General features: G+C 39.9%; 3 protein-coding genes across 3 annotated transcripts; 1 reads left to right on the top strand and 2 right to left on the bottom strand.

The window, feature by feature from the left end:
• Positions 1 to 3,761: 3,761 nt before the first annotated feature.
• Positions 3,762 to 11,761, top strand: chs1 (chitin synthase 1). The gene is made up of 18 exons (XM_076970460.1): positions 3,762 to 3,911; positions 4,810 to 4,995; positions 5,539 to 6,632; positions 6,764 to 6,859; positions 6,948 to 7,112; positions 7,298 to 7,445; positions 7,543 to 7,608; positions 7,709 to 7,943; positions 8,035 to 8,235; positions 8,368 to 8,652; positions 8,882 to 9,061; positions 9,320 to 9,857; positions 9,964 to 10,073; positions 10,386 to 10,729; positions 10,988 to 11,098; positions 11,186 to 11,403; positions 11,500 to 11,566; positions 11,693 to 11,761. Exons 1-18 carry the CDS (start codon positions 3,762 to 3,764, stop codon positions 11,759 to 11,761), a joined length of 4,263 nt encoding a protein of 1,420 aa, XP_076826575.1.
• Positions 11,762 to 12,876: 1,115 nt separating this feature from the next.
• mpc1 (mitochondrial pyruvate carrier 1) lies at positions 12,877 to 15,785 on the bottom strand. The gene is given in 4 exon segments (XM_077011204.1): positions 12,877 to 13,264; positions 13,425 to 13,557; positions 14,756 to 14,852; positions 15,600 to 15,785. Coding segments are annotated over 4 exon segments (333 nt in total). The 5' UTR covers positions 15,675 to 15,785; the 3' UTR covers positions 12,877 to 13,236.
• Positions 15,786 to 17,051: 1,266 nt separating this feature from the next.
• Positions 17,052 to 22,100, bottom strand: LOC143527212 (sulfotransferase 6B1-like). Its single transcript, XM_077022263.1, has 7 exons — positions 21,721 to 22,100; positions 20,522 to 20,634; positions 20,082 to 20,171; positions 19,538 to 19,664; positions 19,222 to 19,316; positions 18,988 to 19,144; positions 17,052 to 17,797 (listed from the first exon to the last, which is right to left on the bottom strand). Exons 1-7 carry the CDS (start codon positions 21,908 to 21,910, stop codon positions 17,667 to 17,669), a joined length of 903 nt encoding a protein of 300 aa, XP_076878378.1. The 5' UTR covers positions 21,911 to 22,100; the 3' UTR covers positions 17,052 to 17,666.
• Between the last annotated feature and the right edge of the window lie 556 nt (positions 22,101 to 22,656).

The following is a 22,656-nucleotide window of genomic DNA, read 5'->3' as shown; positions in this document are numbered from 1 at the left end:
GCAATTGGGGGCAAATAAAATTATGACTGACCCCTTATGCACCAATTCTTAACAATAACATGCCCACTTCTAACATCTGAAATGGGTGATAAAGTTATTTGATTTTATGGAGTCTGATACTGCATCTACATAAACAGTTTCCTGTTAAAGCCACAGTGGGGCTCTACACTGAGGTGATCCTTGAACCTTTTTATGACTTTACTGTACATGAACCAAGGATAAGGTCGCAGGTTCCAGTGATAACTCCAGGAGACACGTTTAAGTAACCTCGTATACAGCCACTACTTCATACGTGCTCGCTAATGGAGTAAGAGTACAACATGGAAGAGCTAAGAAATCGAGGCCACAAACGGGAGGGAAGACACCGGTACATTCACATCTCTTTCGTTATATTCATATTAATAATATTATAATAATCTTAATATTCCATTTCTTAATGTTGTGAATTGCTCATACATTTACAGGGATTGTTTAACATATTGTTCCGAAGCATTTCTTTACCTGATCTATTTAAAAATTGTTGGTATTTGTTTAATTAAGCAGAGTCTAGTTTTTGTCTTTGATGGTTTTAACACAGAAATAAGTTAAAATGTCCTCTGAAACTAGTGGATTAGAGAGTATTCCGAAGACGCAGATGACACAGTAATAAAACACAGGCACATTTTACAGTTATGTATGTTTATAATTTTTAGAGATGTATTCAACTAAGGATTTTCATAGTCGAATCTGATTCGTCAGATTTTCCCTTTAGTCGACTAATAGTCGAATCGGGTTTTTTATTTTATTTTTTTATCTAGAGCCCCTTAAACGAGATCCCGTTCTCATTCAGGTTTTTTTTTTCACTTCAAAGTAAAAACCACTCAGATAAATGAATAAACATGGTAGGTTGGCTTTATTCAGCTTTTATTTATTTACTTATTTATTTTTTTAATGAAACGTTAGAGAAAATTAACAAGAAAAGTCACCGTCAGTGCGCATATGAAACTGTCAGGCAGGTACTGTGCAAAATATTTTAAATAAAATATGCCTGCCTGAAAATATAAAAAAAATTGCCACACAACAGCAAAAAATGATAAGGAAACGTTCAAGTAGCGGGGTTTAAAAAGCAAACAACAACAAAAAAAGTTTAGGCCTACTTGCCGTGACGCACCGCGACGAGACGACACGACCGAAACGACAAACGGCTGAAGTGTTTTTTTTTCGCCTTACGCGTTTTAAATGGTATGCCATGTTGGATGTTGTCGTGCGAAATGAAAGACGTTGATGACATAACTTGCACTTTACTTTGTTTAATTCATCTTTATCTTTTTCAAAATATTTTTGAAGTTTTTTTTGTACCCATTATAATCTCGGTGGTTCAGTATGGAGTGATTTTTGTTTCAATAGTTCCACAAAAGCAAAAGTAAATCCAAGAGCAGAAAGTATATGTTATGAATGCAAAACAGAAAAAAATATATCAAAAGTATATATTTTTAATATAATTGGTTATTTGAAACTTATTTTCGTTTGCATTTTGACAAGTTTTTGGTTCCATTATTTTTGTTTTTTTGGATTTTCCCAGTAAGGTCTTTTGCTTCTGGAATCTCTCTTTGCTTCTGCTTCGTTTTTTGCTTCTGACTTTTGGAACACATTTCACGTGTGGGAGGGGCTTAGATGAAGGCGTTCCTCTGCAATCTCCATTGATCACTGATTCCGGACTGACACGGAGCTCTGAAACCGCCTCTGGGACCAAGCCACACCCACCCCACCAGCTTCCCAGCGTTTTCAAACATGGCGGAACGCGGTGGTTCTGTTTCACAGCAGCATGTAAACCGAGTTTTACCATTAAAGTTGATACAAAGGTTATAATTAATTGCTAAATGGTCTGTAAATATTGCAAATGTACACTTTATAATAACTACATTAAGCATGAAGGTTAATATTTAGCACACTTCACCACAGGGGTGGTGGGGGGTGTATATATATATATATATATATATATATATATATATATATATAAATCGTTCAATCGTTTTCATATTTTGTGGTAAAGCAAACTCTTGTGAAAAATAGGTAGTCATCTAGATAGATAGGTAACGGTGACGTAAAATAAGAAACAAGATTTTTTTGTAGTTCTAACAGGTGAATCCAGGGACGTGTGAGGATAACATTCGCACCAGAGCTGATGTGGACAGCATGGACAGCACAAGATGAATGTGATGTGTGTGTGTGTTTGGCACCTGCAGAACACTGAAAAACTGTGTGAGTGAACAAAGCTGGTTGTATATAGGGTGGCCACTTTTCAGTATTGCTTTAATTTTGGTATTTGGCTTTAATTTTGGTATTTTTTACTATTATGGATTTTACTTATATTTGGCATCACCTCCCGTCACCGTATGCCCGTGCCGTCACCTGTTGCCATACCAGATATTGCAAATACTCATATTTCTTCCACACATCAGTGTTTTCTCTCCATCCAGTTCACTAAAATTTAAAAAAGCTCACGTTAGTAAAGTGTGCTACATTTGCAATATCTACAGACCATTTAGCAATTAATTATAACCTTTGTATAAACGTTTATGGTAAAACTCCGTTTACATGCTACTGTGAAACAGAACCCCCACGTTCCGCCATGTTTGAAAACGCTGGGAAGCTGGTGGGGTGGGCGTGGCTTGGTCCCAGAGGCGGTTTCAGAGCTCCGGAATAAGTGACCAATGGAGATGGCAGAGGAACGCCTTCATCTAAGCCCATCCCACACGTGAAATGTGTTCCAAAAGTCAGAAGCAAAAAACGAAGCAGAAGCAAAGAGAGATTCCAGAAGCAAAAGACCTTACTGGGAAAATCCAAAAAAACAAAAATAATGGAACCAAAAACTTGTCAAAATGCAAACGAAAATAAGTTTCAAATAACCAATTATATTTAAAAAATATACTTTTGATATATTTTTTTTCTGTTTTGCATTCATAACATATACTTATAACATATACTGCTCTTGGATTTACTTTTGCTTCTGTGGAACTATTGAAACAAAAATCACTCCATAGTTCAGCTCCACTCGTTTGGATTGTGCAACTGCAGGGTGTGATTTATTAATGTGTAGTAAGGAAGATGCCTATTGTTAGATTTATTAGTGTGTAGTAAGGAAGATGCCTATTGTTAATGTGCACACATAATTTAAAAATATTTATTAACAGAAATTAGGATGATGTTATTAGACAAAAGGCTATATATAACGAAAACAAAGACATTTCATGTAACAACTAATTCTTAGCAGCATTGGGCACCCCCATACAGTTAGAATGGTACATTCGACTATGCCGCTCATAGTCGACTAGGGGGTATAGTCGACTATAGTCGAATCAGCTACTATTGCAGGTCACCCCTAATAATTTTACTAAATACTAGCAAAATCTATTAATTTACCAAGATTAATCCAGTCCCAAACAATATCAGGTGACAGATTGGGAAAGAGGAACACCTAGTCAAGTGTTTAAAAAGGGTTTGGTACAATACAGATGATACAATACTGAAACACAGAGGCACATTTTATGGTTATATATGTAGCCTATATAATTTTACTAAATACTAACCAGGAAAATCTATTCCTCTACCAAGATTCATCCAGTCCCAAACAATATCAGGTGAAAAATTGGGAAAGAAGCACCTAGTTGAATCCCTAACCCTAGATAAGTGTTTAAAAAGTGTTTTAAAGAGGTGCCACAGGGATGTTCTGAGTACATGGAGAAGAAAGATACGAGCGTTCCAACCTTGATCAAGCACCAATGCTTTTGTACAGGGATACATGGGATCCTTTTCAGCTGAATCCTGTTGGCTCAGAGAAAGAGAAGAAGCAGACATGTTTCGAGGTAACGCAACACATCATAGCAGTCGTCGTGGGCCTGCTTGTCTTGACCAGTGCCGTCATCAGCAAGGTGAGCCGTAATTATGGACCAGAGCGTTACTGCTTGTTCATACCACGTATCATCCTGCTGTTCTTCAGAACGCACAACTGTTGTTGTTTTTTTCCAAACCAAGTTACCAAAGAACTTGACTGTTTGTAGTTTCCATGGCGATTTATGGGCTGGTGGGGATTTATGACAGGTTTGGGCTACTTTGACTGTTATTATCTGTGAGTCCCTGATTGTTCCAAGTATAGAAGACCTGATGGTCCTTGATAACATGAAGCACCAATGGTGCATTCCCAGCAATGTCCATAATGTGTCATAGCAATGTCAACGCAGTGTTAGGCACGCGATGCAGAGGTCAGAAATACAGAGTGAGTCATTGTATTTGGTAACTTTGTAACAAGGAAATAGAAAATGTAGAACGTGGACATAAAGTATGAGAGTTGCTAAAAAAATTGAATAAACATCTATCTGTCTTCGCTATAGATTTTTTTTAGCTTATTGTATCTTTGTTCTTGCCCACAACTAACTTATATGATCATATTTTAATCTTTGAAAGTTGCCGAATCACACAACCTTTATTTTACCACTTTCTCTTTTTATACATATTCAGATGTTATAGGATGATGACAAAACTTCTAATGAATTAATACCACATAGAGGAGTTCTATATCACTTTAGGATCTGTTCATTCCATTTTGTTAGTTTGCAGACAGATTTTTTACATCACAGATGGTTGTAAATGCACTTTTGGGGCACAATTTACCTCAACTGTAGGACATCATCCAAGAGACTGGAGCTACAAGAAGGAATTTGACATAGTTAGCAAGTAAAGGAAGCCAGTCTATGCTTGGTTGATTGACCGTGTTTGAAGAAAATGTCATTTTCTGATTAAACCCACCATAATTCCATCATAATTTTTCAGGGTTCTCTGCTGGCCCTAATCACACTTTGCAGCCCAAAATCACTGAGAAACTCTACAGATCGTCAGTTCTACACACTCCTGCTGATGTGTGCTCTGGTGACACCTAACCTGTTGGTGTTCCTCAAGTGCCTGTGGAAATGTGCCTTCAAAAGTTATGTTGCACCAAACATGAAGACCTTGGGAATTGTGAGTTGAACAAATAATAGTACATTTGGTCTCACTCTGTAAATTTTCATAATAAATGAAAAATCGCCCAGTGTAATTTGTGAATATTTAAAATTACCCATATCAATATGCTGTTTGCTAATACATATAGTATGAATCTGGATGAATTCATATTTCAAAACCCTCATATAAAGAGCTTTCAGATAATTACTACATGGATTTTACTATTTTATGGCACCCAAAATCATAGGGATGAAAATGATTAAAATGTATAAATTTGTAAGCTTTTTTAAATAAGTATTCTGAAGAAGTAAATTTTCACTCATAATGAATACCTCTATCCCTAGGCTGTATGCAAATTAAGATTACATAAAATCACTTAACAGTATATCAGACAATAAAATTGCTGGTTAAAGATTAACACCTATCAACTGTGAGTCATTCCAATATCTAATATATATATCAAATCCAAGAATTTGATTGAACACTACTGATTTGGCTATATGAGGCAGTATGTTATTCATCTGTGTTTGTGGTTTGTTTGTGATATATCCCTCCCTGAAGATATCGACAATTGAGATCCTGGTGGCATTGGGTACCTCGGTGCTGGTCCTGATCGTGATGCCACAGTTCGACGTGTTCACCAACCTCTTCATAGCTGGAGGGGTCTGCATTGTCACCTCCATCCTACAGATCGTGTTCAGGCTTCAGCACCAGCGTTGGATGATCATCTTTCCTATTTGCTCCCTGATTCTGGTGCTCACAGGCTACAGCCTCCTGGCCTCCGACTACTACGTGCGCATCACGTCTCATATCTCCAACCACAAAGAAAACAGCTACATGTATGTAGGTGTTGCTGTGCTTTCCTCCCTACTCATTTCCCTCAATTGGTGGGAGAATTGTCTGCAGGCTAGCAACAAAATTCAAGACATGCTGAGTGAGCTGGACGGCTTTCGAGAGTTTGCATTCATGGTCACCAGCCTCATGAGGATTGCCATCACCGTTATCGTGTACTTTCTGTACTATGGCCTGGACGGGAGTATCAAATGGTCCGATTTCAAGGAGATCAAAGAGGACGCCCTCACGATAGGCCTCGGGGTGTTCTTCCTCCAGGCCTTCTGCTCCGCTGCATGCCACTGGTTTGGGGTCGTGGCCTGCAAGATCCACGCAGTGCGCATGAGTTTCGCCTTGCCCGTCATCTGCACCGGTCCCGTCACTCTCTTTCTCGGATTACTACTCTTCATGACCCAGGCGAGCAACCTACACACAACGTCGCCCGCCGCCTACCATTTCATCAGGTCGGGAACCAACAACACCATCAACTACACCACTATCGAGAACCCCTTCCTGGACTTCTGCTCCAGTCTTGCCTCACTGAAGGACAAAAACACCACGCCCGTGGTCCTCTTGGAGATCACCAATAGCATCTGCAGGACGTCTCTCAGCAGCCACTACGCCGTCTGGCCCTTCTCCATGCTTGCCCTCGAGGGCGCGTGCATGTGGCTCGGGCTGATCACGTGCACGTACTACGTGTGGAGCATGAAAGTGCCGCGCATCGAGCGCACGGCCCAGCTCTTTGTGCGTCGCCTGTACGAGTCGGCCTTCATCGACCTCTCACTGCTGCTGAACACCAAAATGAAAGTGAAGGATCCAGACAGGTAAGCTCGAGGTCTCGTTTTGTTTTTAGCAGAGACCCATTTTATTGGTAAAGGACCAGTATGAAAGTTTGGTTGGACATTTTGGGAATGTTTTCAATGAACTTGTGTATTTAAAAAATATTATTTTCTAGCTTTGAAGACGTGCAGAACTGTGTCATATATCTCTGTGCAACAATGTGGCATGAAACATATGATGAGATGCTAAAGATCCTAACATCAATGTTCAGGTATTTCTATTGCCTTATTCCATTTATGTGAGTAATAGGAGTCTGATGTTTTTCATGTCCAACTCATTATGATTTGCTTTGGTTTTAGATTGGACAGATACAGAGGGGATCCAAAGGAAGAGCACAAGGATTATTTTGACTTTGAATGTCATATCTATGTTGATGATGCCTTTGAGATAGATAAGCAAACTGAGAAAAAATATGTCAATTCATATGTGAAAGACCTAGTAAACGTTGTCATGGAGGTATACAGGTAATAATGATACTATCACCCATTTATTTTGGCTTAAAAACAAGTCATTTCTTAATTTAACTATACGATAAATGGATGTTTTTGAATTGTTGTACATGACTTCCTCAAACGATTACTGAATGATTATCATCAATCAATTATGTTTACAATGAGAATTATAATGTCAGTCCTATACTCCCCTTTAGAGTATTTACAAACAAAGAGCCTGATGAGGTGTCCATCATTGAAACCCCGTATGGTGGACGGCTTATATTCGTGCTACCAGAAGGAAACATGTTGTATGTCCATTTAAAAGACAAATCTCTCATAAGAAACAAAAAGAGATGGTCACAGGTAAGGTGGAACATCTTAAATATGAGTTGTAGACATATTACAATTTAAGGATCTTGTATACATATATATAACATGATTCAATGTGATTTCTTTGTAGATAATGTACATGTATTATCTGCTGGGCTGGAAAGGTTATATAGTCAAAAATCCCCAAAAAATAACAGTAAGTTCATCTGATGCCACATATTAAATTAACTAATAAGTGTTCAAGTAAACAAAACGTAGTGTTGCTTTTGCTAATTTTGGATTATGTGTGCCATTAGAGACAATTCAATCCATGTCGTGCAAGTCTTGTGTCATTGGATGCAGAGACATTTGTCCTGCCTGCCCATGACAATGACAGTAAAAGGAAACACATATCAGATGAAAATGTATATATCCTGGCTTTGGATGGAGATACAGACTTCCACCCCTCTGCTGTGATTCTTCTGGTCGATCGCCTTCGAATGTATGGCAACGTGGGCGCTGCTTGTGGAAGAATCCATCCTACTGGCATGGGTCAGGATTATTTTATCTCAAAAGGGAGGGTCTCCTTCTACTCTTCCAATTCTGTAAACCTCTTTAACTGAAGGCATATGTATGAATGCAGGGCCGATGGTGTGGTACCAGAAGTTCGAGTACGCCGTGGGCCACTGGCTGCAGAAGACGGCGGAGCACGTGTTCGGGTGCGTGCTCTGCAGCCCCGGGTGCTTCAGCCTGTTCCGTGGGTCAGCTCTAATGGATGACAACGTCCTGAAGCGATACACCACCAAGTCCACCAAAGCTTCTGAATACGTCCAGTATGACCAAGGTAACAGCCCTGCGCTTCGTTCGGTTGGAAGCCGCATGCCATCGCTCACGAGTCAAGAATCGTGACGAAGACACAAAAGAGTTGGATTTTAAAGTCTTGCAGTGCCGCTTGATCCTTTAAACGTGTGTTCAGGTGAGGACCGTTGGCTTTGCACGCTGCTCCTGCAGCAGGGATGGAGGGTGGAGTACAACGCCGCCTCTGATGCCTACACCAACTCTCCTCAAGAGTTCAAAGAGTTCTACAACCAAAGACGCCGCTGGGGTCCATCTACTCTTGCCAACACCCTAGATCTTCTACACAGCGGTAAAGAGACTGTGAAGAGGAACGCCTCAATATCCATGCTCTATATCTTCTACCAGATCTTCACTGTGGCTTCCTCTATACTTGGACCTGCTTCTGTTACTTTGATGGTAGCAGGTCAGTATATTAATGGTTTTATATTGGCTTCATAATTAACTAATTTAAGCAATTAAAATTGTGATTTGTTGAAATTATATTTAGTTGTTAAAATTAAAATCCTAAAATCCTTTATAGTTTCTTGCTTATTTTCTGTGACTATGAGAACAAAAGATTTATATAGACAAATCACATACAGCATCTCACAATAACTATTTTGTAATTGTATTTTTTTTCTTTCCTTTCTCAGGGGCCTTCCAGTTTGTATTTGGTATCCCTGGTACTCTGTCCATCATTATAGCTGTCATACCTCCACTTGTTTACATGATAATTTGTTTTCTGGCAAACGCCAACTTCCAGATCACCATAGCTTCCATTTTGAGCGTTTTCTATGCATTCCTGATGACTGCATCCTTCTTTTCCATCATTGGTTAGTTTTATCAATTAAGTTCGACACATGTTTGATGATACCAAAACATATTTTAATATCTGTGCTTGTCAAAACACAATTTCCTGTGTGTAATTTTGCAATAGTGCAGTGTAATTCACACAAAGCCAATAACATAGATGAACTATCAGCGTGTCCAAAATCCAGTCCTGCAGGACCACAGCCCCATAGAATTAAGCATTTTCCTCAAGTTAACACACGTTGTTAATTAATAAATTAAGATTCTCAATGTGCCAACAGGTGACATGATAAAGGAAGGCACGTTCATCACACCTACTGGGATATTCCTGGTCTCCATGACCGTCATGTATTTGGTTACAGCAATACTTCATCCACAGGAGTTTGGCATGATCGTCTACGGCCTCATGTACTTCATCTGCATCCCTAGTGGCTATCTCCTCCTCACCATTTACTCCCTCGTGAACATGAACAACGTCACCTGGGGAACTCGGGAGTCCAACAAGGACAAGGAGGAGAAGAAGCACGTGGGAGTTTTGTGCAATCGCAACTGCAAACTCTGCTGCTGGGACGTGAGCGTCCAAGTCACCCAAGAAACAGAAAATTTGGTCCTCCAGCAGATCCAGCAAGCAGTAAATCCAAACACTTCAGCTGATGCACCTGAGGTTGAAATGACGGCCCAGGACACTCAAGAAGGTCTGAAACCCTCTCAGACTAACAGGCAAACTATGGAAAGTAAGAGAGTTGCTCCACAAAGACCAATAGGTGACAAAAAACACGTGGCTGTTTATGAGGAAACAGACTCAGAATCTCAGAACAGGTACTTGATACTTTTACAGTGGAAAGTTCTGACTGGACAGTAACTCATAAACATCCCTAAACATATTGCTACCAACAGATTACATATTGTTTATAATTATTTACAGTGACAGTGACATGAGCACAGAGAAAAAAATTGTGATGTCTGATGACGACGACGATGACAACTATGCTAATGATCAGGATGAGGAGGAAAAGAAGATTGTCCCTGAGAATGGTAAGTCTTGTGAAAGTAGCCATAAAACATAAACATCCAAATGTTCTATTAGTGCTTTATTTCCTTAAATGTTTGGCAAGCAGAATCCATATCAATCACCATCCTTCTACAAGAGAAAGTCAAATCAAATCAAATCAAAGTTTATTTGTATAGCGCTTTTCACAACACATGTTGTCACAAAGCGCTTTACAGGATTTAAAAGGTTAACAATACTATGGGTCCAGAACCCTAATGAGCAAGCCAAAGGCGACAGTGGCGAGGAAAAACTCCCTATGTAAAGTATTGATACTAAATGATTATTACACCTACTAGATTGGGTTGAACCTGTGAAAAAAGAATTCCTAAAGAAGCTCACCTTTGCCAACCTGAAGAGGAACCTCCAGGAACAGATTAGGTACACCCTCAGGAACAAGAACCAGGAAGATGTGTGCGAGGAGTTGGTGCAAATGCTCACAGACACCTTGAACGAAGAGCTCACTGACAAAGTGGGCCCAGAGACTGTGTTGTCTGAGAGCCAGCTTGAGGAACTACAGGACGTCTTGAATGAGTCGGCCAGGAGGATCCTGAAGACGAACCGTGCAAATAGGTTGGAGCCCAGGGTCAAACGAGCTATTGAAAGAACCCTAGTGGCCCCCCAAGTTGAAACACTGACTGAGGTAACAACATTTATGTAATTAAGTTTGATGTATATGGAGGCAATAGTTGGCAGTAGCTTTTCTGTTCTTTAACTGTGGTGTTTGGTTGAATGTATACTTTCTTCATTTTATTCCCTCATAGAAAAGTCTAGTATCCCATTGGAGAAGTGTTCTCCAAGAAGTATAGCTAAGAATCACTGGGACCCTATAAGGGTTGGTCTGGGTATCATTAGCCATAACTAAGTTTTGATTACCTTATTTTTCCACATACTTGACCAGGATGAGACTGACTTCTGGAACAAACTCTTAGAGAGGTACTTGAAGCCCATTTCAGACCCCCAAAGTCATAAAGAAGAAGTAGAAAAGGAACTTAAGTCCCTTCGGAACAAGGTACTCATTTTAAGGCTTCAAGTAGCCCTGTACACTTCTTAAATATTTTGTAAAAACACATTTTAATATTCTATATTTCTCCTTTAGGCAGTTTTTCTGTATTTCATTGTGAACGTTCTATGGATTGTCGCCACATTTTTTCTTCAAGCCATCGGAAATGACGTGATTAGCATCAAGATTCCCAAATATTTTCCCAATGGTACATTGTCAGATGAACCTCTAAGGGTAGAACCCCTGAGTTTAATGTTCCTGCTTTCTTTTGCGATCCTTTTGGTGGTCCAGTTCCTGGCTATGCTGTACCACAGGTATAACAGGACCCTTTAGTGCAGAGGCACTTTATCAGTTTTTAATTTTCTGACGTTAAGCTACATCCTGAGCCTTGTTTCTATCTCTTCTAACAGAGTATACACCCTCATCCATGTGTTGGCCTATAGAAGCACTGAGAAGGATTACAAGGAAAAGGATCCAGTGAGTAACCACCTTTTGCCTCTAATGCTTGTTTGCCAAATTTAAGATTTTAAGATGGGAAATAATTATTGTCAAAGATCCAGTTAGATGCTCTTGATCCACTGACTCCACATTCATTTTGTATAGGAGGATGATGCAATGATCTTGGAGAATCACATTGAAAATGGTCTCATCATAACAAGTGATGACTTGTGATGGAGATTTTTGGATATGTGGATGCTTTTTAGGTTTGCACATTTTTTTTTTAGATTTGCACTCTTGCTCCTCAGCATTTCAGATGGAATAACATTTTTACTGTACAAGTTTTATTGTACTAGACATCATATTTCCATATCCCGAGGAGGTAAATACAAATCTGGTACAGGGGAAACGTTATGGGAAGACTAAAATATAACACTGATTTTGTGCACTAGGTAAAATTTAATTGTATTTGTAATAGTTATTTCATTAAATGTAATAACAGTCCAAACTCGTACAACTGGTAGAACTGTAAAGCTCTAATTGCTTCTATTTCATGTCATAATCATTTACAGACTTTAGACGTCACAGGCAATGGCAAGGTTCATAGCTAGTTTTGAGTTATCTCTAAGGCGTAAACCTAAGACAGTTTCCTGATGCTGAGGTGTCATCAGTACAAAGACTGAAGGTCAGCTGTCTCAAGATGAATAAAACATGACCAGATTTTTAAGATCTGTCTCATTCAGAGCACGTTTTCTTTGCATTGTCATTGCTTTTACCACTTTCATGTTCAAGCCAGACGTAAAATGAAATTTCATTTTGTTGTTTTATGGGATGCACTTGAAAAAAACATTTTATGTAAATGTGCCATATTTTGTCAGTTGCGATTTTTTTTTCACTGCAATGTAAATTTGTCCTCTGCTATTTACCCATATGTGCATTTAGAACACACACACTAGTGATTACTAGGGGGCTGTGGATCACACATGCCCAGAGCGGTGGGCAGCCCTAGCGCGGCGCCCGGGGAGCACTTGGGGTTAGATGCCTTGCTCAAGGGTACATCAGTCATGGCCTCAGGCCTGGGAATCGAACCCACGACCCTCCGGTCACAAGACCAGTTCCCTACCACCAGACCATAACTGCCCCCATAACCATTATAACCATTTAATAAAGTAACATTGTTAACAACAAATGATTCTAATCTGCATAATTTCCTATACTTATTTTTAGGAGTTTTCAAAATATTTGATTCTTTCCTCAAATTTTTGCAATACACCCTTGCACTGAGTGGTACACCACAGGTTGCCCTATTGATTTTTTTTTGCTCAATCACAATCTGACAAGAGAAACAATGCATTTTTGTCAGCTTTTATTTATTAGCTTAATGTCATTTGACACACACACACAGCATACAACCATGTTTTGAAATTAATTTCTCTAAATGATTAACGCACCCAACAAAACCTTGATGTGTACCATTAAAAAAATGTGCGTAACAGTCCCTTGAAATTTAAGTTAATTTGTATGTACATTATATTTTATTGCAATCTATTCATAAAGCTTGAGCAGTTTAACTGCATGAAATCAATTCCTGTCATGTTGTACTGAAGGTTAATTCAATAAATGGACGATCATCTATTGTAGAGCTTGACCAGAAGGGCACTTGTCCTTCACCTCAAAAACACAACCTCCCTCCCCCACTCCACGACTGCTCATGATTTGGCCATCTTTTTCTCCATGCTGCAGCAAAATAGCAACCAAAAAGCAGTTGGTTAGAAGCAGTTAAAGAATATATATATATATATTAAAAGTGAAAAACAAATGTTTTGGGAACTGTTTATCATGACAAATAGGCAGTTCATATTGGAACAACCTAGTTTTAAGAGGTGTGGCATCTTACTTGTACTTAATGAGTCTTCCTCCCTGGATGAGCTGTGCGCCTTCATTGGTGAAATGGCAGGCAAAGAGGAGCCAGTTCCTTGGCTGCACTTTGTATGCGAATCTCATGAAGAGCAGGGAGTAGCAGGTGAGGGCTAAGCAAAAGGAAACCACAGGTGCAAAAGCACAGCGTGAAAAACTTCACAGGTTACCTTAAAGCAATAACCTACATCAAAATACTCACGTGGCTAACATGGCTAATGGATGCTGATGGATACTAGATTATGGTCACCTCAATACCACCCAACTCTTACTGCCTTTCATTTTTAGCAAACCATGAAGTGAAGTGTTGCTTTAAAGAGCAATCTGTGTTGACACTAGTGCAATCAACTAAATATCTGCACAGTTAGGTAAAAATTAATCAAGCTCCTTCCCTTGGTGCCAATGAACATTAAACAGGTCATATGAGGAAATATTTTCCCCGCGCAACTGCATAGCTAAGAGGGTATATAATTTAACAGCAAGCCATATCCAATTACTTTTACCGTCCAGGATGCAGAAAAAAAACTTCATGTTTAGTAATCTGTGAGAATGCTAGAATTTTACACTTTAAAGAAAGGCTGTTGTAGGGCTCCTTGAAAAGGGAAAATGTCAACTTTGTGATCCGGAGTGCAGCTGGGGGTGGGGGAAAGCAGGTCGGGTTGTCTACACTATTGTGGAGGCTGAATTAAGTTTAAGGAATGGGGGCATTCCTGACTGGATCTGGACCAGGTGTTACCGGGCAAAACTATGACGGCGTTTCGGCTATACAGTGAGTCCCTGCTTAATGACGGGTCTGGTTAACGACGGACCGGAGTTACAAACGACTTTTTAAATTTTTTTTTTTTTGCGCGGAGGAGCAGTGACAGCACAGTGGAGTGTTGTGGAGCTGAGGCAGCGCAGCCTCCACCGCAGCCCATCTCAGCAACGCGATCGCTCTTTCTCACGCTGCACACACGAGAACATTGATAGTTTTTTATACTGGATTTACGATCAAAGCGTATCTAAATCTAGGGTCGCGCTTAACAACGAAAACTGCTTTACGACGGACTTTTCAGTCTCTAACGTTAAGCGGGGACTCACTGTATTTGGTTTCAGAGAAAAGACTTTGGCTGGAGTCTCACATGAGTCTGAGTCGTTCCCATGATAAAAAAAGTAAAGGAATACCCAAAGACTCCACAAAAAGCAGTAAAGGCTATGGGATCATATTTCTCACTTGATTCTAGAAAACACACTGCTGTGTCTGCAAGTCAAGCACAAGGAAACCAGTCGCCTGGGGCCTTCTGTTTAGACTTTAACCAGGTTCACTCTTACCAAAGGTCATTCTTCCACTGATGATTTCTGGACTTTTCTTCATGTCACTGATGGCAGCAATTGGCAATCCCCAGTTTGCAACTGGACCCCAGAAATGCTAAAAAGAAATTAAACCCATGAGAATAATTAATTATACTTAAATCCAAAAATAATAAATACATTAAATATGATTAAGCCAAGTGTTGATTTATGTTGGAGGCATGCTCTTCTAAGCTCCAGGCACTTTTTTGGTGAATATGTGTATTAACAGGCATCAGGTATCACAACAAGGCTGCTGAGGCAAGATTACTATCTTGAAGTTGTCTCTTATTAGTGGGTAAATAAATATGCATCCATGCAGATACAGATACAATTAATTTGCCATCCATGATGGCGTACCCATTTACTGCACATGCTCAGAACTGTGCCTTTGCTGTTTCCTACCGCTGGAACTCTGTCAATACAAACCAGGTTTTGAGCATATGCAGAAAAATGGCCATCAAGTAAGTAGTACAATACACTGGCGCGTAATTAAACGATCATTCTATATTATATTAGTGGTATATAAATATAAGACCCTACAAAAATTATAATATCACATTTCGAGAGATGTTCGGCCGCAAATGTAAAATAAAATTAGTTCATAATAAAGAAAACATACTCACTGTGCTAAACGTTGTTGTCGGTTCCGTATGCAATAAAAATTCAAAAATAGGGGGAAAAGTCAATGTCAATTTTGTTACAGAATATTACATAATGTGTTTAATTTGTTGGTAAATAGTGCAAACAAATTGAGCACCGCGGAGCTGCTTAGCCAAGTAAGTTAGCTAGCCGGAGTTGTGTGCAAAAGACACAGTGTAATTACTTACCTCATTAAATAATCTCTAAACTCCTTACTACGGAGATGATCGATAGCTTTGCGGGCTAATGTTCCAGCCATTATTTAACGTAGATATGACACAAATAATTGTTATAAAGACACACAAACAGGGCCCAGCCGCTCGCCGAGAAGGTTGCTAGAGGACGAATCTTTTTTTTTCGCCTTTCTAGCAACACAGCTACGTCACTTCCTTCAATGTATTGCAATCTGTATGTCAAAGTAAGGGTTCATACCGACGTCATTTTTTATGTCAATAAAAATAAATAAACGGGCTACACAAAATACTTTTGATGTGCTGATCAGTAGAAATAGTCTGTTATGCAGTAATTTATTTGACTCTTTATTTTATTTTAATTTCTATTTTATTTCTTAAAATCTTTAAAATTAAGTCTTTCATTTCTGTTAAATATAATGTTTGGGTTGTGTAAAACACTTTTAATATTAAAGGTGCTATGTAAATAAACTTACCTTGCCTAATATAAATCAATGTATAATATACGAGCGCTGTCCAACTATCTCTAGCACATTTACAATCCTCCCAGTCAGTACAGAATATCACCTGTGTAGTGTTGCTAGATTAAAGAGCCATAAACCAGTTCTGCCAGAAGTGACACATTTTGTGCATTCCAGTCATAAATTTTGAAATTCTACAAGACACTTAAAAAAATCTTTGTCTACTACATCAACTATTACTGTGAACTAGTCACACATTAATACACATTAATGATGTAGCAGATGCAAGGTGTACAGACCTGAAGACAAAATACAACTTCCAGGTTATCTATATCAGATAAAAACATACCTGATTCAAATGTGAAATAAATACATTATTATATTATTTAGTTTGGCCTAATGTAGAATTACTTCCTATCATGTCATTCCAAATAAATCAACATATTTGGAACTGCATTAATAACATAAATACCTACCACAACCTCTCAGCACTTTAATTTCATGCTTAATCTTAAAATAATCAACCATACATAGCAAATCAATCTGTTATCAATTTGACCTTGTCTTTTTTTCCATACATGTCTACGCCATGTTGTTTATCTTACAGATTAAAGCTGAGGACTTGCACTGAAATTTCTTTTCCCCCCTTACTCATTCTAACCTAAATTCATAGAAACCTTAGCCTTAGACTGAATACTTCATGTGCCTTTAAACAATTCTCAGCTACATGAGACATAATTCAAAACATTTTACATATAAGAGGAGGTCAAAATGCAATGTAAATGCAAATACGTGTAAACTGAGGCTAAGAAATGTGCGACATGTACGTTTAACAACAACATTATTCTTTGTCAACATTATGAAATTTCTTACATTAATTTGTGAGAATTGTCCGATGCTACTGATGACAGCAGGATTTATAACATACTGAAAAAAGGTATTTTAAGTGCCATTTTTCATTTAATTTCTTCAGAGATTAAACTCAGTTGCAGTATATTTATTGCACTGATGACAGTCCTAAAAATATCAAACAGACTAGGTTCTTGGTGTGACTCATACATGTTTTGAGAAAAAAGTTTGCAAGTTGCCATTCATTCAAAAAGTGCTTTTCATAAGATTATATAATGCCCCTTCTGTATAGTACTGTATATTATTGTTTTAGTAAAATACTAGAAATGTTTTGATTTAAAACCAAACTGACTAACTTTAACTTCAGTTCTAAACAAAAACAAACAGTTGATGTAAACAAAAATGTAAACAATTATATCATCTGTCTATTAAACTGCCATAAAAGTCTTCATTTCAAGAATATTCTCGGTTTTGCCATAGTTTTATAAAAATGCCCTTGTTTGAATAAAGTACCTTAGTGAATTGCATTGTGTAACTCAGTGTAGTGATAGCTCAGACTGTGGTTATATATCAGAAATGGACAGGCTTTGGCGTATCATACACTGACACTCCATCTCTGTAAAATACAAACACAAAAATGAAAAAACAAAAACAGAAGGAGAAAAAGCATTCGATGTCTCTTCAGTGTGAACTATTCCAGTTCCCTGATTATGCCTTACAGATCCCGTCTTGTCATTTTTGACTGGCTCCTCACCACTGGCAGTACACGTCATACTTGAGCCTAGCTCCGAGCTTTGTCCCCGCGAGATGTTTCTCGAACGCGGCATCCATTTGCTCACTCTGGGCCTTGCTGAAGTGATTCCTCCAGTCACCGATCTCACCTGAAAGGCCAATGGCGATAACGTACATCACTTTTAATTGGCTTACTGAATCCAGGGATGGCTTTATGGCCATGCAGCTCATTATCAAATTGAAGAACTGCACTCTTGGCCTCTATTTTTAAACAAAGCAGAAATGCATATGTTTCAGTACAACTGTATAAACACTAGTGCTGTCAATTCCAGGTGCCACGATTAAAAGTCCTCACCAGGATTTTGCTCAAGCTTGCTAGATTTTCTAATTAGCAATCCAGGTAAAATTTGTGGAATCAACACAATCCAGGAAGCCTGAGCAAAATCCTGGTGAGGACTTTTAATCGCGGCACCTGGAATTGACAGCACTAATAAACACATATTATACTGTCATATTTAGCCATTGGATAGTAACTAGTTTATTTATTTCCAAAAAATAATCTATAGAAGGGACTTGTTCTGACAGAAAAAATGTGCATGTGCAAAAGATTTTTCCCTGAAACATTGACTTATCTTGCCTGTTGTGTCTTGACCTTTGACCTCCTACCACAGAGGTCCCCCACCATAAAAATGAAGAATGGATTTCAAAACAAAAGATACCCACACCTAGTAAAATGAGTCTCTGGCACTGATAAAGGTTGTCAGTATATGGTAGGGCTAGATCCAATTTCCCCAGAGAGTCTTATAAACCAAGAACTCACAAGCCTGCTTTATGGCCTACAATTGTGTAATGTAAAGATTTGTTAATGAGTTAATAATGTCAAGACACATGAACAGGACCCCATTTCCCAGAACCACTGTTGCGTTAAGAACATAAATAACAGAAATTGTAAATGTGCCATATTTGTCAATTGGGGTGAAAATCACAATTGACAAATATGGCACATTTACAATTTCTTTACATTTACAACAGTGATTACTAGGGGGCTCTGGTGCACACATGCACAGAGCAGGGACCAGTTGGGGTTAGGTGCCCTTATGCTCAGTCATAGCCTTAGGCTTGGGAATTGAACCCACGACCCTCCGTCACAAAACCAGTTCCCTAACCACCATATAACAAATGAGGAAGAGGAAGATCTATGTTTTACCATACTTTTGTAAAACCACGCCCAGATCTACAGACATTTGTAACTATTGTAAGCACATTATTCATGCACATTATCTGTACTGTACATGACTACGACTGGGCCGTGTTTCCTGGATGGACTAGGACATCCCACCTTTCCTGAAAATGACATTGGCCATCTTCCCATGAGAATCACTGGAGCCCTTCTTCATGGCACTGAACGTGCTGTCTTCAGCGATGGCATCGATCCGAGCGTCTGCTAGTTCGTAGCCAAAGAACTCCGCCACCTTCTTGATGCTTCCGCCCAAATCCTGACAGAGGAGGAGATTCGAGTCACACCCAAGCCTCGCACAGACAGTGCAGCATTAGCAAAAAGATGAGCGCACACCTCCTTAAGCTCCTCATAAGTGATGATCATCACACTGGGGTCTTCGATATGCTTCTCCCAGGCCAGCGCGTGATCAAAATAGGAGCCCCATGGAACTGAGGAGAGAGAGAGTCCAGGTGGTGAAACCAAGTCATCTGTGCATCCCTTGCTGTCTTGAAAGGTGTGAAAACCCATCTCTTCAAAAAGCACTTAATCTCTAAACTTGAATTTAGTACTAATTTAATGAAAAACAAAAAAACTTGCTGGGGTGATCGGGTCTGTTGAAATGCAAAGGTTAATTTATAGGTGTGAGAATGATTATGTTTTGCCCGTCTACCGTCACCGTCGGTAAAATCGGCACAGAACTGATCCCAGGACTTGGCCGATGCCAAAACAGGATTGCCATTCGAGAAGTGATAATATGAGACCGCCGTGTCCTTCGGATTACGGAAAACTACCAGCATCTAGAACAAGACATGAAACATGCACATGAAGAACAGGAACCATCAGTCCAAGCACAACAGTCTAGTCACGCAACCAAACTGAGCCCGTGCGCAAGAACTGAAACGTGGCCCCACAGTTTTATTGAAAGGGCAAACCCTTTAACACCTTTTCACTGCGCTGGTCTGCTCTTACCACACAGCTTTTTCTGTGTTTTATGAAACACCCAGCACTATTACCCAGGGTCAGTCTGAACTCACATGCTGTACAGGAAATATTTGCTGCCTTACATAAGACATTCTAATGTTTGTTTATATAGGGGAAGTCGGTATGGAAATTCTTGACTGAGTGGTGGTTCAAGAGTCATTGGCTAACTTGATGCATATGGTGAAGCACTGATTAAATATGTTTATATATCAAACTCATATGCAAACGCAAACCTTGGTTTTCCTGTTAAAGAAGGAGGGTGGCATGATGTCAGGATGCAGGTGGGTTCCCAGTAATCTTGGGGGTGGGACACGGGGGAGGGTCTATGAAAGCACACAGGGATAATGAGTGGAAGGTGAGTGAAGACGGACTGCTGGTCTTTTGGAGTTCAAATGCATATGTGACCATGGCAGTCTTTGTTGTTGTTGTTTTTTTATTAGACTATTTTATGGTTTTTGTTTTTGGTGATGGTTGTGACCTGAAGTGACTATGAAGGCCTTATATACACCCATAGAGAAAGTATAATTCTGGTTATACAGTTTTATGTTGCCGGTTATATGACTTGCTCTTACGTGTGAACATTCAAAGACAGTTGACGGAAAGAAGATTCACAATAGCTGAATTTCTGTTTGGCTGTATCGCAAGAGAAAATTAATATATTGGATTTTCATACCTGCAGTAACTCTGGGCCAAAGAATTCCAGGAGAGGAGGCAAAGTGAGTTCTGATTTGTCTGTGGAGAGAGGGGCGATGATCTTCCGCAGGACAGCGAGCATCCAGTTGAAACCTGTGGCAGTTTGGGAAGCATCACTATCCAATTTCTTGCCTCGTTACACAGTTAGCCAGGCCGCCACCCCCCACGGAAAGAAACACGGGCTGTCACTGTTTATTCACCTCCATGGGCGGCTGTGCATAGCGTCAACTGTGTTTGGGGCCGGGGGGCAGGGCCAGGGCCAGGGGGTTGGGGGTGGAAGAGATAAAACGAGCTTGACATCTGTTATAGTTAAAGGGGGCGTGCGACTCCACCACAGCAGGTCCCCATCTTCCAGAAGGGGGCAAGGGTGGTGGGTGGGGGGTTTGCTCAGACACCGTATCCCCCTGTACCAAGCCCCATGACTGAGGGGCCCACTTCAGCTTGCCGTGTGGAGGGGCCCCATGTTTAATTTGACATTCCCCACTGGCTCCTATCTGTCATCTCTACACTGTGAACTGGGATTGGGGGGGGGGGGGTGCAAGCAACCCCAGCATAGAGATCCCACTCCTCAAGCTGACAAAACAGACCCTAACACAAACACGGGCAGACACAAGGACTCAACTAAGACCATGGCAAGGGCTTGCAGGAGTCATATAATAATAATCAGGATGGTTTTGATTGGATGGCTTAAAGGGCAATAAGAAAGTGTCATATGCAAATGCATATGATGGTCCCTCGAGATGCTGCATTGTCAAATATAGAGAATTGAGTATTACTCATAATGTAATCCCTCTTAATCCTTTTGTCATGTAAGATAGGTATTAAATTTGCTTTTTTTGGTATTTTGAAGGAGGAATTGAATGAATATCAATAAATAAATAATACTTACTCAGTAACATGCCATGGTCAATTTCAAAGAGTTTTTAAAAATTATTCACAAGTATTCAATAGTGAGATTTCAGGCCAGAAGATAATAAGTGAACATATGTACATATTTAATTTCTCAAATGGTGCAAAGCAAAAATATATATGCATGTATGTAAAAGATGTATAATTCAGTACCAAAATATTAAATCACCTCTGTGTTTGTTCTCTGACTAAAGACTATAGAAACTCATGCTTCCTCCTTGATTCAGTCTGTCTACATTTGACTCTGGCGAGCGACGTTCTTGCACTCACCACATTTTGGATAGGCCACCAGCACCACATCGTTGTCCTTGGCCTCCACACACTCCAGGGCCACGATGTTCTCCTCTGGGCTTATGAGCACAGGAAAGAGGACCCCCTTATACCTGTAGAGCTTCTCGTCCTCCGACATGCTCTGCGACTTGTCCATCATTGCCTTGACCCTGTTTGGGATCACGCTCATCTTTGCGTCCTGTCCTAAGGGCCCCTTTTGCTGAGTCTCACGCGTCCACGTCCCTGCTCCGCTTCCCACCTTCTCCCTCCGTGTTTGTGCAGCTGGCTGTGTACCACACACACACGCACACGCACACACACACACACACACACACACACACACACATACATACACACAAACACACCCCTAATGGGCGTGTTAGAGCACAAGGGCCTGTGTGGAATTGGGTGTGTGGTAACAGTAGACAGCAGAAGGAGGAAAGAGAGAGAGCTAAGACCCTCCCACCCCACAGGGGAACTAGCGTGAGAAGCACAAGTTTCCTTGTTCTGTGGCTGGGGGGCGTGTGGACAAACTGGTTTCCTGCTGAGACGATGATTGATTGACTGATAAAATGCGTGTGCTTCAGGGCCACACTGTGATAATAACCAGGCTAAGCCATTTCACACAGACAAAGATGCCTCTGCAATGCTAATGAACTGTGTACCATCATAAAAACAACATTTATTTATGTGAGAGTGAGAGGGAAAAGTGTGTGTGTTTGTTTGTGTGTGTGTGTGTGTGTGTGTGTGTGTGTGTGTGTGTGTGTGAGAGAGAGAGAGAGAGAGAGAGATAGAAATGAATGGGTCAGAGGTGTTGTCTCTCATCAGCTTGCGCTATTTCCATTTTCTCTATGTATTTTCTCTTCCTAAGGTATCTTGAAACCAGAGTTCTGTGTGTAGTTCTGTACGGCTCATCGTGTAACATGGTCCATGTTG

This window comes from Brachyhypopomus gauderio, chromosome 1 (genome assembly GCF_052324685.1).
Source record: "Brachyhypopomus gauderio isolate BG-103 chromosome 1, BGAUD_0.2, whole genome shotgun sequence".
Taxonomy (NCBI): domain Eukaryota; kingdom Metazoa; phylum Chordata; class Actinopteri; order Gymnotiformes; family Hypopomidae; genus Brachyhypopomus; species Brachyhypopomus gauderio.
Note: the sequence above shows the minus strand (reverse complement) of the source record. Positions and strands in the feature narration are given on the sequence as shown.